The following is an 18836-nucleotide window of genomic DNA, read 5'->3' as shown; positions in this document are numbered from 1 at the left end:
GAAAGTGAAGTCGCTCAGTCGTTTCCGATTGTTCGTGACCGCATGGACTGCAGCCCACCAGGCTCTTCCGCCCATGGGATTTTCCAGGCAAGAGTACTGGAGTGGGGTGCCATTGCCTTCTCCAACATTTCTATAGTCTAAAATAAATATAAGCAGCAAGTAATAAGTCATTAGCAAAAAAACATAAAGCAAGAAATGTACATTAACATGATGTATAACCACATTTATTTAAGAATGTATTCCAATATCAAATGGCAAAGTTCAACAGTGTAAAACTGCAGTTACTTCTGCACCAACCTAATAGAAAGAACAGCTACTGACTAGAAGAAAAAGTAAAATGTTTCTGTAGGAAGGCATCAAATGTTGTAGTGGTCAGAGATGAGCAGATCTGCCTCCTAAATCCTTAGAAGTCACTTCCCATTTGATGTGCTCTGTCAGAAGTGCAGGAAAACACATCAATTAAAATTTAAAGCTTGTTTTTGAAGTGCTAAAATTTATATAACTTTTTTCTACTTTCTGTAGATTATTTCTTTTTTCTAACAAGTGGAATAAATGAACTATTATGTGTGTGTGTATATATATATAATGTCAAAAGTATTCATCTGACTGGTGATCTTTGAATGTCTTTTTGCTGAAAAATCCATTGCTGCCTGATCTTCAGCTGCTCTCCTGTGAATGAGAAGATCAGATGCCACTCTGGAGGGAAATGATGCCCTAAGAAGTTGCATTAAGAACTGGTCTTACTCTGGCAAAATGAAAACAGGCCAAGGGTCATCTCAGCTTGATTTCCCTACTGCTGTTTTTAACCTCTGAAAATTCCTTGTGGATTTGAACCATGTTTGACCTAGATTCTTCTGAGTGTCAGAGGTTACTGTGACAAACGAGTTCTGGCATTTTTCTGTAGTTCATTTGAATAATCACGATCAGGGATGGGAAGAGTTGGTATACATCAGCAGCAAATACAGAGAGGACACAGTTGAAAGTTGATTTAAACCTGAAGCAAGATCAAGGAAAATTCTCCCCTTCTCTGACTAGTACCGAATCTTACATGCCTGCTTGTTCTTCCACAAGTGACCTTTTAAATGTTGACATACTTCAGGGTTCTGCCTCAGGTCCCCAGTTGCTATATATTTACTCTTTAGGTGATCTCCAGTCTGTGCAAAGACTTCAGATATAATATGTTAACAGTTGGGTGGATTTGAAATATGTGAAAGAAATAAGGCATTCTTAAAGCTTCTCAGTGGAAATTCAGTTTTAGTAATAAGTGATGGCTTAGATATTATATGTTGAAGAGAATATCTAGGAAATACCCAGGGTGGGAGAGAAGGGCCTTTGGAAGGGAAGATCATGGTGAATAACTTTAAAAATCTAATATTAAACAGAAATGAAAGTGCTAGTTCTTCAGATGTAGGGGGAAGTGTTAAAAGAATTGACAGGCTTTCTTTTACGTACTAAGAGTATAAGAGGAAAATCCCATGGCTCTGTAATTAAGAATTATGCGTTTTAAGGTCCTTTGGTTAAATAGAGAAATAGGAATACTTCTGAAATCACTACCCAGCTTGTGTGTATACCCAAGTGAATGGTGTGTAAGCAGGGTGACTGTTAATAGACCCCTAATAAAAATAGTATAAAATAAATAATACAGATAAGTGGAGCAGAGGTCACACATGCATGTTCTACTTAGAATTTTTTTTGCCTGGATGATTGGTAAAGAGTTGAGTGTAGGACAGAGTCAGTGCAAGCTAAAATTCGTGGTCTCTTACTTCATGATGGTAGGTGGCCAGGACCTTGATTGTATGCCAGGAAGAAGGAATGGGCAGGTAGAATAGTCTTCTGGAGAGAGCAACACTCATGAAATGGCTGTGATGGTACTACTGTCTTGTATGCTTACTGCAGATGTGATTTTATTTGAGAATAAAGTTAGAGCTAAATTAACCAGGATAGCGATGCTAGAAGAGGATACAGGAAATGATAGGTCTTCAGGAGACAGGGCCAGAAGCACTTAGTGAAGGGAACGCAAGAGGTCTGCTGTGGTCTAGAACTGTAGCGCTGACCTGGAGGCCAGAGGCCTGTCTCACACATGTTAGATCCTAGACATCAACATGTTTGATCTCTTTACATATTGTAAATCTAATCTTAGACAGTGATTGCATGTGGGCAATCTTAAAAGATGGGGAACCTTAATACTGCTCAGTTGAAATTCAACTGCAAAGTAAACTTTCAACTTTCCCTGATTAACACTGTTCCATAGAGTACACACATTTTCCCTCCCCCCTTTATTCTTAGCGTGAGACTTCTTTCATGAGCTCATCCTTACTATGAGTAGTTTTAGAGGACTTATGCTGTTAGTTACACAGACTACTGCTTCTGAACCAAGAAGTCAAAAAAATGAAGTAAATAGAAATGTAACAGAAAGTCAAAACTTACCATCCTTGACCATTTAAGTTTTTAGGGGACAAGATGAGTCTATAAATCACAACCTATTTTAGTAGGACCAGAAAGACAGTGTGTTTTACTTGGAAACAGATACTAGCCTTGCTATTAGCATATATGCTTCGTTTTAAAAAGTGAAACTTTTTTTGTCCCTTAACATGTTACTAAAGGCATTTACTGTGAACAGCAATATCTTTCTTCCCTTAAATAGCAATATAACCAGGAAATCACTGACTTGAAACAGCCAGTTTTGGTCAGTCAACCTAAGAGAAGGAGAGGCCCTGGCGGCACATTACCAGGCCCAGCCATGCTTATCCCTGAGCTCTGCTACCTCACAGGTATGCTGACTTGTCTTCATCGGATGAAGCCACTGCGTAGCTCCCCTTCAGTTCTAGAAGCCATTTAAACATTCCTTTACCGCACCCATCCTCCCCACCACTAGCCTGACCCTTAAAACTGGTTTGTCTCCTGGGAGTTCTTTCACTCATCACCACCCTACATTCCATATAGTTAGACACGATTCTTGTTTCTTTAACTGTATAGTTTTATTCTGTTTAAAGGTTTAACTGATAAAATGCGTAATGATTTTAATGTGATGAAAGACTTGGCTGTTCATACAAGACTAACTCCAGAGCAAAGGCAGCGTGAAGTAGGAAGACTGATTGATTATATTCATAAGTAAGTCATCTATGCTTTCCTGGGGTATGTTTTCAGTTCTTTATTTTATGTGGGTTTGGAGGAGTGACTTTCTCAGGGGAATGACAGAAAGTAATTTTGTTTTTATGTGTATTTTCAGTATTCAGGGTGGGTTCTTCATGTTTCTAAGTGAGGCTGCTGTTTGTCAGGGGATAATTAGCTCAGTTGGTGAAGAATCACCTGCAGTGCAGGAGATCTGGGTTCAGTTCCTGGATCGGGAAGATCTGCTGGAGAAGGGATAGGTTTACCCACTCCAGTATTCTTGGGCTTCCCTTGTGGCTCAGCTGGTCAAGAATCTGCCTGCAATGCGGGAGACCTGGGTTCGATCCCTGGGTTGGGAAGATCCCCTGGAGAAGGCAAAGGCTGCTGGAGAAGGGATAGGCTACCCACTCCAGTATTCTTGGGCTTCCCTTGTGGCTCAGCTGGTAAAGAATCTGCCTGCAATGCGGGAGACCTGGGTTCAACCCCTGGGTTGGGAAGATCCCCTGGAGAAGGCAAAGGCTATGCCCTCCAGTATTCTGGCCTGGAGAATTCCATGGACTGTACATGGGGTTGTAAAGAGTCAGACGTGACTGAGTGACTTTCATGTTAAGTTAAACCATGATATTTCTAATTCTGTTAGAAAAAGAGAATAAAATAGAAAGTGAAATTGTGACAGCATTGTGTTTACTTTGAGGAGGAGATAGTTTGGGCATCAGAATTTTAAATGAAAGGATATTGTGAAGGGAAACATAGACATAATAAGAGAAAAACATTTCTGTGTTTCCTAGCATTCTCACCAGTATTTCAATCCTGAAAGAAACATTGACGTTTGTTATAGGTTGCACTGGGTCTCTATTTGCTTGTGTATATTAGTTTTTGCTGTTTCCTTACATTTAGTGATAAGCAATATGTTAAATTTACAGAGATGATAATGTGCAGAGGGAGCTTCGAGACTGGGGTTTGAGCTTTGACTCCAACTTACTGTCCTTCTCAGGAAGAATTTTGCAAGCAGAAAAGATTCATCAAGGTGGAAAAACAGTAAGGCAGTTCTTAAAAGTTGTCAGTGAAATCAGGTTTGGTTCAGATTCACAATAAAGCAAGCACAAATAACCTAATTGCATGCCAGTGTAGTCCTTTCCTCTTTTCCCTGACCCACAGCCTCTCTTTGTCCACCAATCTGAATACAGGAGGAGGAAATGTTGGAAACACTCAAGAAAGCAAAGCCTGTTGCTTCTCTTCAAAACCATCTGTGAGACTGAGATAATAGGTGGCTTAATTTTTTAAATAACCTGAATTTTTTAAATTGAGGTATAGTGGAAGTCTCTTAAGTATCTAATTGGGTTGATATTTTGTCTACCACTACAGTGAACTTTTATGTGGAAAACTCCCTGTTTATTTAGCTTCATTTTTTTCCTGGACCATTTGTTTGTTGCTGCTGCTGCTGCTAAGTTGCTTCAGTCATGTCTGACTTTGTTTGTTAGGGATATATATATTTGCACACATACACACATATATGGAGAGAGAGATATATATATATATATGAAATATTGTGATACCTTTTATATCTTATCTCCAGAAAAGGAAAGCAAGTATTCTAAAATATGTTTTTGTGTAATCAAAACACTACAAGTACCAAAATTTAAAAAATCCCTTTATAAAAAGCTGTGCTCTTCTGTTTTTGAAATGTTCTATGGATAACAACCTAATCATGTAGCTTAATATTTTAATTGCTATTTCTTTATTATCCTTTGTAGTAAATATATATTCTTGTATAAGAGTTGCTCAGGAGGTGGGTAGGACATGTAAAAAGCAGGCTTTTCCCTCTGTGATATAGGGCACTGTACTTTGAGTTATGTGTTAGCTTTCTGCCTTACTGTCAGATGTTTTCATAGCTTGCCCTCAGTATCTGACACCTCAGTCATAAAGTCACTTAACTTTCAAGGCCTTGTTTTTTTATATCTTTATCATAAGGTAAATAGTACCTATCCTTGTAAGATTTTATAAAAGATTTTAAAAAGGGCTATAGCTTAAGATACTGTTATAGGCAGGTGAGCACTTGAGTGGCAGCTGTTAATATGAGTGTATTTTAAATAAAATTGCTGTAATCCTTTAAATATATTTTTCTTTTTCCTCACGTAAACCATTTTGTTTATGACTGCAGTTCAAATTAAAAAGTAGTACTTTGAGATTTACACTATGCCATGGTAGAATTACTGAAGAATTTTTGGCTTTATCCCTGAGAACTTACAATGGAATTTACAATGTCTCTGAACTTTCTTCTAGTTTGATTACAATCCACAATTTGCAGATTGGTCAAAAGAAACAAGAGGTGCACCATTAATTAGTGTTAAGCCACTAGATAACTGGTTGTTGATCTATACTCGAAGAAATTATGAAGCAGCCAATTCGTTGATACAAAATCTATTTAAAGTTACACCAGCCATGGGCATACAAATGAAAAAAGCAATAATGTAAGTTTATCAAGTCATTTCTACTCTGAAAATTGACTCATAGTCATTTGGAAGGTGGGAACTCAAACTGTTAAAACTATTAAAAACATTAAATTATCTTAAAGATCTGATAAAGTTCCTCGTATGGTGGACACAGAAATGTGTTCGAGTCACTAAGAATGAGTGGGACAAAAAAAGGACTATTTCTCAGACAGTTGCCGTTGAGTGTGTTAGAATTCCTTTTGACTACATGGCTGCTCCTGATGTTCTACTTAATATTTCACCCAGAAGTGTTGCTTGTGTTACAATCTGTGGGAACCTTTTAACACATAGTACATTTTTTTGGTTAACTTTTTCTGAATGTTGAATTACGTATTTCCATTCTAGGATTGAAGTGGATGATAGAACTGAAGCCTATTTAAGAGTCTTACAGCAAAAGGTTACGTCAGATACCCAGATAGTAAGTAGCTAGTTGATATGTAGGCAGTTGACCTGGAATCAGTTGTTTTAAATGGGACATTGTTAAAAATGTTACAATTAGGTTCCCAAACCAGTCACAAAATACATATTTTACCTTCCTAAGATAGCTCAGTTAATGCTGGCTTTAGTTGGGTGCCTAGGAGCTTGTGTGCTGCAGATGGTAAGGAAGGGATGGAAGAAAACAAAGCCATCTTAAATTTACCCAGACTTAAATGCTCTAATTCTAGAAAATTTCAGAGAGGGAATAGGGAGGAGAAAAGGCACAAGGGTAGAAATCAGTACTTGTCCAGCACATGTGGTATAATTAGTATATTTGTAGTTACACTTAGTATAATTAATAAGATGGCGAAGACAAATTTAATGAAACACAATACACCTGTATTGCTTTAAACCTAAGAAATGAGTTGGTTTCTTCTAATGGATTCCTTTTAGGCCTTTGTCTCATACTTAAACGCCACAGGCAGAGTACTATTAAGTTGTCTTGAATAATAGAGACACCAAGGGTAGGAAAATTATTTTATTGGGGACTATGGCAAGAAAAATAAAAATCTGGGACTATAAATTGGGGAATACAGCAGTAAGTTGGAGTTGGATTCAGCTCCAGAACTTGAATCCTCAGAATTTGGGCAAATATAGGTGGCTTAATTGCTTGGTTAATTTTCCAGCCTTTTTATGATGTAATTGACATTTAACATTGTGTGAGTTTAAAATGCACAGTGTGATGATTTGATATATTGTGAAACGATCACAGCACGTTAGTTAATACCTCCATCATCTCATGTAATTGCAATTCTTCTTTGTATATGTGGTAATAACCTTTAAGATCCACTCTGTTAGCAGCTTTCAAGTATATAATGTATGTATAACTGTGATCACCATGCTATACACTAGATTCTCAAAACTTACTTTTTAACTGGAAATGTGTATCCTTTGACTAACCCCCATTTGGGACAGGCGTCTGTTTAGATCAGTCATTTCAGTTTCCCCAGAATTGCCCATGAACTTCTAGGAAACTTCATAGTTTGATCATACTCCCAAGCCAGAGCTTTGAGAGTTTAAAAGCCGTGATTCTAGGTAGGGCATGAGTAAATGAAAATTGTAAGCATTTTAGAAATGCTTTTATTTGTCCACCTGTAAGTTATCACTAACTTATTTTGCCCTATTCCCTACTTGTAAATTTTTCCAAGCTGATAACAGACCATGTTTAACTAACTTCTCAAGTTTTAATGATACTCGGTTTTAAATTGTTTGCTTAACTTGATTTCGTGCTTAGTATATATTACTTAGTTGAATGTAATGAGCGTTATGGGCGTCCCTGATGGCTCAGCGGTAAAGAACCTGCCTGCAGTGCAAGAGACATAAGAGGCACAGGAAGATCCCCTGGAGGAGGAAATGGCAACCCACTCCAGTATATTCTTGCCTGAAAAATCCCATGGACAGAGGATCCTGGCGGGCTACAGTCCAAAGGGTTGCAAAGAGTTGGACATGACTGAGCACCCAGTTACTCTCAGTGAGCATTATGTAAATGTTAATGTCATACTTACTAGCTCTGTGGCAGAGATGGATAGTAAAGTATTAATATCAGTAAACGATTATGTGTTTATGGATCACGGGTGGGTTTAGTTTTCTCTCTTCTTTGAATTTCATTATCAGTTTCCTAATTGTTTGTAATGAGGACATTTTGTTTGTTTTTAGGTTGTTTGTCTGTTATCAAGTAATCGGAAAGACAAATATGATGCTATTAAAAAATACTTATGTACAGATTGCCCTACTCCAAGTCAGTGTGTGGTGGCCCGAACCTTAGGCAAGCAACAGACTGTCATGGCCATTGCTACAAAGATTGCGCTGCAGATGAACTGCAAGATGGGAGGAGAGCTCTGGAGGGTTGATATGCCTGTAAGTTTGATTTAATTGCTAGATATAAGTTTTTTTATTTTAAAAAATGTATTTTTATTGTATTGGCATTCCATTGTATCTAAAATTACGATGTTCTTGTTAAAGCTGAAGCTAGCGATGATAGTTGGCATTGATTGTTACCATGATACCACAGCTGGACGGAGGTCAATTGCAGGATTTGTGGCAAGCATCAATGAAGGGATGACTCGGTAAGTGGGCTTTGATAGCCGTAGATTAAGTGCTGAACGTAGGCAAACAGGACATGAGTGCAGGGGCCAGTGTCTGGGGAGTACCAGAATTGTGTTAATTTTTTAACTTGGTTTCTTTTACATTCAGTTCAGTTCAGTCGCTCAGTCATGTCCGACTCTTTGTGACCCCATGAATGGCAGGACACCAGGCCTCCCTGTCCATCACCAACTCCCAGATTTCACTCAGACTCACGTCCATCGAGTCGATGATGCCATCCAGCCATTCCATCCTCTGTCATCCCCTTTTCCTCCTGCTCCCAATCCCTCCCAGCATCAGAGTCTTTTCCAATGAGTCAGTTCTTTGCATGAGATGGCCAAAGTACTGGAGTTTCAGCTTTAGCATCATTCCTTCCAAAGAAATCCCAGGGCAGATCTCCTTCAGAACGGACTGGTTGGATCTCCTTGCAGTCCAAGGGACTCTCAAGAGTCTTCTCCAACACCACAGTTCAAAAGCATCAATTCTTCTGTGCTCAGCTTTCTTCACAGTCCAACTCTCACATCCATTGATGACTACTGGAAGAACCATAGCCTTGACAAGATAGACCTTTGTTGGCAAAGTAATGTCTCTGCTTTTGAATATGCTATCTAGGTTGGTCATAACTTTCCTTCCAAGGAATAAGTGTCTTTTAATTTCAGGGCTGCAGTCACCATCTGCAGGGATTTTGGAGCCCCCAAAAATAAAGTCAGCCACTGTTTTCCACTGTTTCCCCATGTATTTGCCATGAAGTGACGGGACCGGATGCCATGATCTTTGTTTTCTGAATGTTGAGCTTTAAGCCAACATTTTTACTCTCCTCTTTCACTTTCATTAAGAGGCTTTTTAGTTCCTCTTCACTTTCTGCCATAAGGGTGGTATCATCTGCATATCTGAGGTTATTGATATTTCTTCCAGCAGTCTTGATTCCAGCTTGTGCTTCTTCCAGCCCAGCGTTTATTGGATCTTTTACATTAGATCCAATAAAGTTAGGAAAGAAACCAGTTATTAGCTACTCTAACCATTTTTAATGTCCTTCACTGGCCCTTAATCTGTAGTGGTCAGACTACATTCTAGGTTATTTTATTATTTGTATTTGGTGAGAGGACGCATCTCTTTAAATATGACAATCTCTAAAAGCTTCTTTAATAAATTTATTATTTTGAATGTAATTTCAAGTTTCCATGTTAACTTTATTTTGGAAAACCCACTCAAAGTTTACCCAGTCACTTGTATATCAACATAGTGAAATTATTTTTCAGTGCTTTTCTTAAAACTAATAGACTTGCCAAGAAGAATGAAAATTGAAGCACTGATGTGGTGGCATTACTGGTACTTGGGCATATTTCAAGGTATTTTATCTTTTAGAAGACTGTCTTTTACCAGGAGTATAGTATTAGTATGTGTCTATGTATATTGAGGTGTAAACCTAGGAGGCATATCTCGCTATTACAACTTACATTTATTTCTTCCTCAGTGATGGAATTATGGGATTGATTTATAATGGGAAAAAAAAAAGCTTTGTCTATGAGCGATTTCCTGTATCTTGTTACCTCCGTTTAAGATTTCATCAAGGAAGTTAAAGATAATAAGTTGCATAGATATAGAAAAATCGAAAAGTGAAAAAGTTCTGTGTGGCTGTATTCTCACCTCAGCCATGTTTTCTCTGAATAGCTGGTTCTCTCGCTGTGTGTTTCAAGACAGAGGACAAGAGCTAGTAGACGGGCTGAAGGTGTGCTTGCAAGGTAAGCCACCTGTTGTGTGTCAGTCTGACCTCCAAACTCCAGTCTTCCAGAAGCTATCTTAAAGCTGTGATTCTGGGAAAACAAAAACAAAAACCTGTGCCTGGAGTTTGGTAGAAGCACATTTTTTTTGTTCTGTGTTAATGTATTATGTATTTAAAACTTTTCTGGCTTTCTTTCAGCTGCTCTAAGGGCTTGGAATAGCTGCAATGAATACATGCCTAGTCGAATTATTGTGTATCGGGATGGCGTAGGAGACGGTCAGCTTAAAACATTGGTGAACTATGAAGTACCACAGTTTTTGGATTGCCTGAAATCTGTTGGTAGAGGTTACAAGTAAGCATATAACATGTAAAGTGTTTTCCTTTTTATAAAACTGCATTTTGTATCTTTGAAAATAACATCACAAGGTGGAAAGGTAAGTGAGAAACTAACTTTATAGGCGCAATAGGACTTGAGGTAATGGAAGGGGTTGGGGGGTGGGTGTCTCATGGAGACTGTTTTGTAGAGGAGAGGCTGGAAATGGAGAGTGGAAGTTCCTTCAACGAATGACACATGGAAACACCCTCACTGACCAGCTGCTGCCACTTTTCTCTCCTGCAGCCTTGAAGTATGAGGGTCTGATTATCCCAATGCAGCCGTAGGCGTCCACAGCATTGGTTGAAATAAACCTTCCAGATAGTCTTAACGTACTCTTTCTCTACCTCCTTGAACAACAAATACTTGTTTAATTTCTTTGAACTCAGCTGGATTGGTTTTTGATGGTTTGATGATTGGCATGTGTTTGGTGTCCTAGGAGGAGACCGTTAACGTCTGTCCTTTGAGGCAGTCTTCGCAGCCAAGGGGAGCTGTACTCATAACTGAATGCTTCTCGGGCTCTCCTTTGAGACCTACATTGGTTTTTGCTTTGCTCTCCTACCAAGGTCATTTGTTGGTGCTCTCTGGCAGTAAATTGCATGCCATCTCAAGATAGCTGTTCTAATAAGTTACATTGTTTAACTTTTCGCTGTTTTCTTTCTCATATTGTAAGCAAGTTGAGATCAGGGACTGTTGAATATGAAGGGCTCAGTGCATAATATATTTTGTGGAGTTGATTTTTAAAGATGCTTAGAATATCCAGGAGGTATGTTTGTATGTGCTTGCATATGCATATTGTTCAGTTTCTAGATCATGTTTGATGCTTTGTGACCCTATGGACTGCAGCACACCAGCCTTCCCTGTCTTTGACTATATCCTAGAGTTTACTCAGACTCATGTCAATTGAGTTGATGATGCCATCCAACCATCTCATTCTCTGTCACCCCCTTCTCTTCTTGCCCTCAGTCTTTCCCAGCATCAGGGTCGTTTCCAATATGTTGGCTCTTCGAATCAAGTGGCTGGAGTATTGGAGCTTCAACTTCAGCACCAGTCCTTCCAATGAATATTCAGGGTTGATTTCCTTCGATTGATTGACTTGATCTCCTTGCTGTGTCCATGGGACTCTCAAGAATCTCCAGCACCACTGTTTGAAAGCATCAATTCTTTGGCACTCAGCCTTTTTTTTTTTTTAAATATAAATTTATTTATTTTAATTGGAGGCTAATTACTTTACAATATTGTATTGGTTTTGCCATACATCAACATGAATCCACCACAGGTATACACGTGTTCCCCATCCTGAACCCCCTCCCTCCTCCCTCCCCAACTCTCACATCCATACATGACTACTGGAAAAACCATAGCTTTGAATATATGGACCTTTGTCAGCAAAGTAATGTCTCTGCTTTTTAATATGCTTTCTAGGTTTGTCATAGCTTTGCTTCCAAGGAGCAAGCAACTTAGTTTTGTGACTGCAGTCACCATCCACAGTGATTTTGGAGCCCAAGAAAATAAAATCTGACACTATTTCCACATCTTTTTGCCATGAAGTGATGGGAGTGGATTCTATGATCTTTATTTTTTGAATATTGATTTTTAAGTCAGATTTTTCACTCTCCTCTTTCACCTTCATCTAAAGACTCTTCAGTTCCTCTTCACTTTCTACCATTAAAGTGGTATCATGTACATATCTGAGGTTGTTTGTATTTCTCCCGGCAATCTAAATTCCAGCTTGGGAGTCATCCAGCCCAGTATTTCTCATGATGTAAACTGCATATAAGTTAAATAAGCAGGGTGAACAATATACAGCCTTGATGTACTCTTTCCCAGTTTGGGACCAGTCTGTTTTTCCATGTCCAGTTCTAACTGTTGCTTCCTGACCTGCATACAGGTTTCTCAGGAGGTAGGTAAGGTAGTCTGATATTCCCATATCTTTAAGACCGTTCCACAGTTTGTTTTGATCCACACAGTCAGAGGTTTTTGCGTAGTCAATGAAGCAGAAGTAGATTTTTTTTTTTTAATTCCCTTGCTTTTTCTTTAAGCCAGAGGATCTCTGGATCCAGTTTGATCTCTGGTTCCTCTACCTTTTCTAAATCCAGCTTGTACATCTGGAAGTTCTCAGTTCATGTACTGTTGAAGCCTAGCTTGAAGGATTTTGAGCATAATCTTGCTAGCATGTGAAATGAATGCAGTTGTATGATAATTTGAGTATTCCTTGTCATTGCCTTTCTTTGGGATTGGAATGAAAACTGACCTTTTCCAGTCCCATGGTCACTGCTGAGTTTTTCAAATTTGCTGGCATATTGAGTGAAGCACTTTCACAGCATCATCTTGTAGGACTGAAATAGCTCTGGAATTCCATCACCTCCATGAGCTTTGTTCACAGTAATGCTTCCTAAGGCCCAGTTTACTTCACACTCCAAGATGTCTGGCTCTAGGTGAGTGACTACACCATCATGGTTATCTGGGTCATTAAGAGCTTTTTGTACAGCTCTTTTGTGTATTCTTGTCACCTCTTCTTAATATCTGCTTCTGCTTCATGCAGAAGACTGATTATTTTTGCCAAACCTTTTCAGCAGCATTTGTTATCATTATAGAAAATGAGGGTCTTGAAAGTCGTTTGACAGTATCTGGGCTCCATGTGATTTATGTGGCCCATGGGATGAGCATTAAGGGCTTATTTCTAGCTAAACTGAAGGGGGCTTCCAAGTCTTTTTTGGCCGATTTCTGAAAGAACCCCTCTGAGTGTTAAACGTTTCTTAAAATGTGATCCTTATGCCAGTAAGTTCTCAGAGCAAGTCAGGGATGTTTTTATCTCTTTTGAAGTAATTGAGTTTCAGATTAAAATGCCAATAGCATTTAAAAATATTTTTTAAATGAAAGTTAATGTTCTTTCCTATCCTCTTAAAATTCTTAATGCTTATATTTTTCATTGGTATTTTGTTCTACTTTGTAAAGTTTTGTAAGTTTTAATTTGTTTTCTCCCTTAGAAAAAGAAAAGTTGCAGGGAGGGAGGATTTAAATTGATTGCCTGTGCTGGTGCATAACAGGCCACTGCATGCAGTAGATTTCACATTGTCAGTTGTGCTGTTCTTTGGGGGCTGCGGAAATTAGTGAGCAAGACAACATGTCTTAGAATTAGTTAGGTTGATCCCAGCTTCATCTTCATCTGTGAAACGGGATGCACCTCACCAAGGCTGCTGAAAGAAATGCCAGAATGTTCAGTGTACTTCATAAAATACCCAGTAGGCTCTCAATATATAGTAGGTACTTCATCTAAAAAAAAGTTTTGAGTTGCATATAAAGTAAAATAATATCCAAGAATTACTGCTTACTTTTAAGACACAGAGTTTGGATTTTAACATTTGCTGTTATCTTATTTGTTTGTTATCAGTATTTGTTTTTGAATTGAAATGTTGATAATTAGCGTTTTATAAAGATATGTCATGGATTAGCTGATTTAAGATGTTTGGTTAAGAACAAATCAAAAAGTCACTTCAACATACTTGTGACTTTCTTTCTATCACCACATTTGCAAAATCATTTCTTGAGATGTCCCAGGACTAAAATCTACTTTGTCTTTTGGTTCCTGAGACGGTGGCTTTGTAATATGCAGATCTCTTGTTGCTGGGCAGCAGTGGCTCTACTGTGGAAACAGTGATATTTCTAAAAATGTCCTCTGTTTACTGAAGTAAAATCATTTTCCTACCCCTTGTATATTTGCTTACTGCTACCATGAAGCAGCACAAGTTAGGTTTAGCAATGAGTGGAAGTTCCCAATTTGGAATCTTCTGGACCATCAGTCTAGACAGTATACTGTGAACTACCTACTTGAGTCAAACATTACCAGGCAGGTCCATACGGCGTGTGAGGTCCTCTGCTTTCCAGTTTTTAGAATAAAGTATATTTGTGCTCTTAAGGAACTAATTTTGTAGCTAGAAAAAGAGCAGAGGAAAGTTAAGGTATTGAAAATCATAATTTTTATCAAATGCTTATTGTACGATAGCACTAAGTGCTTAATATGTTATAATGCATTTATTCCCAAGTGCACATGTGTATACAGTGTGACTGTATCAGGCAATGAATTTGAAATGAACCTTTAAGGGATGGTTGGAAAGGGTATTCAAGCCCAGTATGACCTGCCAGTTAAAGGGCTGTTCTCAGGAGAGCCAAGAAGCTTGTTAGAGGCAGTGAATCTAATGTGACACAGAGCTGAAAGCTCTCTAGGGGAGAGGAATGGTCTTGACACAGGAAAGAAGCCACCTGAATGGGGTTCGGAAGGGACAGGGTGACAGAATGTTCTTGTATCGCTAAGGATCAACTGAGGAGTGATTGAGTGTGAGAGACAGACAGACACAGAGATCCTCTGATACACTGTCAACTAGTCATTTTGAAAAGCAGATTAGATTTTGAGACTACTCAAATTAGCTTACTTGTCAAAGATTTTACTTTCCACGGGCTTCCCAGGTGGTGCTTGCTAGTGGTAGAGAATCTGCCTGCCACTGCAGGAGAAGCAAGAGACGTGGGTTTGATCTCTGGGTGGGGAAGGTCCCCTGGAGTAGGAAAGGGCACCCTATTCCAGCATTCTTGCCTGGAGAACCCCATGGACAGAGGAGCCTGTCAGGCTACAGTCCATGGGGCCTCAGAGTCAGACACGACTGGGCACACTTACTTTCCATGTAGTAGGAAGTGTCCACTGAAAAGGGTCTCAGACTGTGAACTTTAAAGCCGTGCTGGGCTTAACATTTTAGTGTGCTAGGTATGTTATATGCTCGGTTTACTAGTTAAAAAACGACATAACCTTGCCATTTTATTTTCTACTCAGAGTTTATTCCCAGTCCTAGCTTCAGGTCCTTACAAGTTGTGGAATCTTCCTTCACAACTTGGATAAATAATATACCCAAGAGGGAGATGCATCTCTTTTTTAATGGAGTGTATGAATGTATGAATGATTCAGTGCCCTGAAAGTATGACTGACTAAATGTAGCTACGTTCATCACCATCTTAAGCCCAAGACTAACGGTCATTGTGGTGAAGAAACGTGTCAACGCCAGATTTTTTGCTCAGTCTGGAGGAAGACTTCAGAATCCACTCCCTGGAACAGTTATTGATGTAGAGGTTACAAGACCAGAATGGTAAGTTCCGTATTAGATAAAGATTGGTTTCTGCTTTGTCTTTTAGCATAATCTCTATGCTTTATTACCTTTTACCATATTTACTTTTTAGTTCTTATACTTATTTCTTATAAATACTAATACTTGTCATTAGTTTGCCCTCATAATGCCTATGATGTATGAACTTAGTGTCTGACATGGTGAGCAGAGGTTTCTGTGCAGTTTCTCTCTGAGGGAAGAGGGTTATCATTTATGACCTTAGTTATATGTACAGAGTTTAAGAACTGCTGCTGTAGATTGCTGTGGCTTTTTTTTTTTTTAACATATGTAACCTCATTCATAGATTATTGTTTTCCAATCAAAATTTGTAGACCCATTAATGTACTTGGTTATCCACAGGTTAGAAAATTCCATCTAAAGACACAGTTGCAGATGAGAAAAGTGACTTCTGAGTAAACACTAGGGACTCCTAGGTGGCACAGTGGTAAAAATCCACCTGCCAATGCAAGATATGCAAGAGAAGATGGGTTCGCTCTCTGGGTCAGGGAGATCCCCTGGAGCAGAAAATGGCAACCCACTCCAGTATTCTTGGCTGGAAAATTGCATGGTCAGAGGAGCCTGGCAGGCCACAGTCCATGGGGTCACAAAGAGTCAAACATGACTCAGCGACTAAGCATGCATGAGTAAACACTATGTACCTGTGAGCTGCACTCTGCCATGAGAAAGCCACCTAGAACATTCAGGGGCAAATGCTCATGCTCTCAGCACACAGCAGTTCAACTGCAAAGTCATGAAACCTGGGTCCTCAAGTTTCATTTTGTGGGGGATGGTGTTCAGTGCACTAAGTCACCTTCCTGATGGCAAGTGATTGGTCAGTCCACGGTAACACCCTCCTCACGAGAGTGAATAGGACAGTTTCTGTTTTTATACATAAATTTGTGGAGCCTTTAAAAAAGGGCAGCTTTAATCAAGGTAAAGTGTCTGCCTAGGGGGCAAAGTTTAAATGTGTAGCACGTCTCCTGCAGGTAAATGAGGCATTACTATACTTAAATTTATGTAGACAAATGATAATACAGATTTTAGATCTACTTAGTCCTGTTAGCTGACAGCATATAGAAATACTTATTTCAAGATTCTTTGTCTTAGATTGTGTCTTTTTCTCAGGCAGGCAATAGTTGTCAGAAGGATTCTAACCTGTTGGGGAAAATCACTGAGGGAGGACAAAATGGCTAAGATAATTGACAGTTTCATTTCCTGTAGGACTCTCTTTAATCATTCAGAACGACCTCACGATGCTTTTTAACATTACTGCTACTCTGACAACCAAAGCTTAGGTATAGCATTGACCTGAAGACAGCTTTTTAAAACAATCAGAGTAAAATCCAAGTTGGATTTTAAAGTATCAAAAAACTTGATTACTTTTTACTCAATGTTCTTTAACACTGAATAGCTACTAGTCTACTGAAATACTTGGAGAAGTCTACTTTGAATGATAAGGTGCTTAAGTTGGGAACTAAGGTTTTGATTCTAGTTCTGTTACGGTTTCACTGTTCTTTTGGGCACATCATTTAGTGATTCTGAAAGCCTCATTTTTCCAGATGGCTATAATCTGTTGTAGATCAATTCTGATTTTATAATTTGTCTCATTTTAAGGGACATAATCAATTTCTTAATATCTTTATCAGGCTGGATTACAGCATCTCTGAATTGATACTTAATTGGTACCTCAAAAAAACCAAAGAAACAAAAACTGACATCTATTCCTTTATGTTTGCACTACTTGGTTCTTGATTCTAGAGCCTATTCCCACTCAGCTGTCTCCCTCAGATGTGGAGTGGAAACAGTGGCCTGTTGTACAGCGTGCACTGTCATAATTAGCAGCCGGGTCCAATATTCGTTAATGCCCTTAGGCATCAATGATAGGTATTTAAAATATAAAAAAAAGTAGTATCTTAAACCTCTTTCACACATAAGCATTCCCAAACGGTTCATGAATAGCAAGTTCTGAATTCAAGGAAGCACACGTTTGGAAAAGATTAGGTTACATTAGTATACAGGATCTTTCTACTGTAAGAAACTTGAATCATCTTAACTTTAGCTTTGAAAAAGATAAGCCTCATACCCATGTAGGTTTTTTTCTTATGTAATTCCAGGTATGATTTTTTTATCGTGAGCCAGGCAGTGAGAAGTGGTAGTGTTTCTCCCACACATTATAATGTCATCTATGACAGTAGTGGCCTGAAGCCAGACCACATACAGAGGTTAACTTACAAGCTATGTCACGTCTATTACAACTGGCCAGTAAGTATTTTTTTATTAATTGATATTTATCCACATCAGTGAGATTCACTTTTCAAAATGGAATTGCTGTGTTTTCAAAGGCTTTTACTATTAATACTGAGATTTGTAATTTAGAGAAGTTACTTTTAAAGTAATAGAACCTTTTTTTTTTCTTCCACTAAAGGGTGTCATTCGTGTTCCTGCTCCCTGCCAGTATGCCCACAAACTGGCTTTCCTTGTTGGCCAGAGTATTCATAGAGAACCAAATCTGTCACTGTCAAATCGTCTTTACTACCTCTAACCTACAGAAGACGACAAGATGTGGCTGCGTTTTTCCTTTTGAAATTATATCTTTGGGATTTTTTTTAAGCTCTTATTTTTTTAACTGTTATCTTTCTAGATGAAACTTGGGAAGGAAAACTAGGAAATCTAGAGTCATTTCTAACTTTTCTATTAATTGACTTATTTTATAGGTTAAAAATTAGGATTTACTCTTTTATCTTGTTCTCATAAACGTGAGGATTTTTTGTTTTGAAAAAGTGTGGAGAAGATGCTTTGTACTATAAGCAGAATCTCTTAAACTATTTGAAAAGTAGGGATTTACTTGATGAAAATGTTCTCAGGAGTGAGCAAGTCCTACTTGTAAAGCTACAGTGGCCTTGTTTTTGAAATACTTAGTTTGAATTTAAAGGAGAGAAAAGGAATAAAGTGGAGGGCTCACTACAATCATAAGGTAGGATTTTACTTGAGTATCTGATGATCTCATTTTACAGGAAAAGCTGCCATTAAATAACCTATACAAGGTATAGGAAAAGTGTGAGAGTATGGAGAAGTATGCTTATTTTTTATTTCATTTTGGGGGCTAGGTATTATGGGGGTTAAAAAAGATAGTTGAAAATTTTAAATTTCTGTCCAAAGAAACATTTTAATACTGTTTAATAAAAGAGACCAGTAGTCTATATTAACATTACTTTTTTTTTTTTTTTGGCATGCAACTGGGACATAATTCCATTTGTTATAAAATAAAATTATAATGATTGTCATCTTATTTGAATAATAGTGGAGTTTTTATTTTTACTGAAAGCATATGCATTTTCTTTCCATGTATTATATTTTTTAAACTAATGAGTACACTCAAAGGGTATGATTCCATTTATTAAAGCTCAGTTGGTGTCACTTAATGA

The 18836-nt window shown here is 38.3% G+C and overlaps 1 protein-coding gene across 1 annotated transcript in view; it reads left to right on the top strand.

Annotated features, from left to right (window-relative positions):
* PIWIL1 (piwi like RNA-mediated gene silencing 1) overlaps positions 1 to 17953 on the top strand; it is a 35520-nt gene extending 17567 nt beyond the window's left edge. The window contains exons 9-20 of the mRNA XM_052654797.1: positions 2645 to 2771; positions 2994 to 3111; positions 4035 to 4149; positions 5395 to 5582; positions 5949 to 6021; positions 7737 to 7937; positions 8043 to 8146; positions 9834 to 9904; positions 10084 to 10237; positions 15268 to 15393; positions 17526 to 17673; positions 17837 to 17953. Coding sequence (XP_052510757.1) covers positions 2645 to 2771; positions 2994 to 3111; positions 4035 to 4149; positions 5395 to 5582; positions 5949 to 6021; positions 7737 to 7937; positions 8043 to 8146; positions 9834 to 9904; positions 10084 to 10237; positions 15268 to 15393; positions 17526 to 17673; positions 17837 to 17953 — 1542 coding nt within the window. The remainder of the gene's footprint in view (positions 1 to 2644; positions 2772 to 2993; positions 3112 to 4034; positions 4150 to 5394; positions 5583 to 5948; positions 6022 to 7736; positions 7938 to 8042; positions 8147 to 9833; positions 9905 to 10083; positions 10238 to 15267; positions 15394 to 17525; positions 17674 to 17836) is intronic.
* Positions 17954 to 18836: the final 883 nt, after the last annotated feature.

The sequence above is a fragment of the Budorcas taxicolor genome, chromosome 17 (genome assembly GCF_023091745.1).
Source record: "Budorcas taxicolor isolate Tak-1 chromosome 17, Takin1.1, whole genome shotgun sequence".
NCBI classification, from domain to species: domain Eukaryota; kingdom Metazoa; phylum Chordata; class Mammalia; order Artiodactyla; family Bovidae; genus Budorcas; species Budorcas taxicolor.
This window is presented reverse-complemented; position numbering and strand designations above follow the sequence as displayed.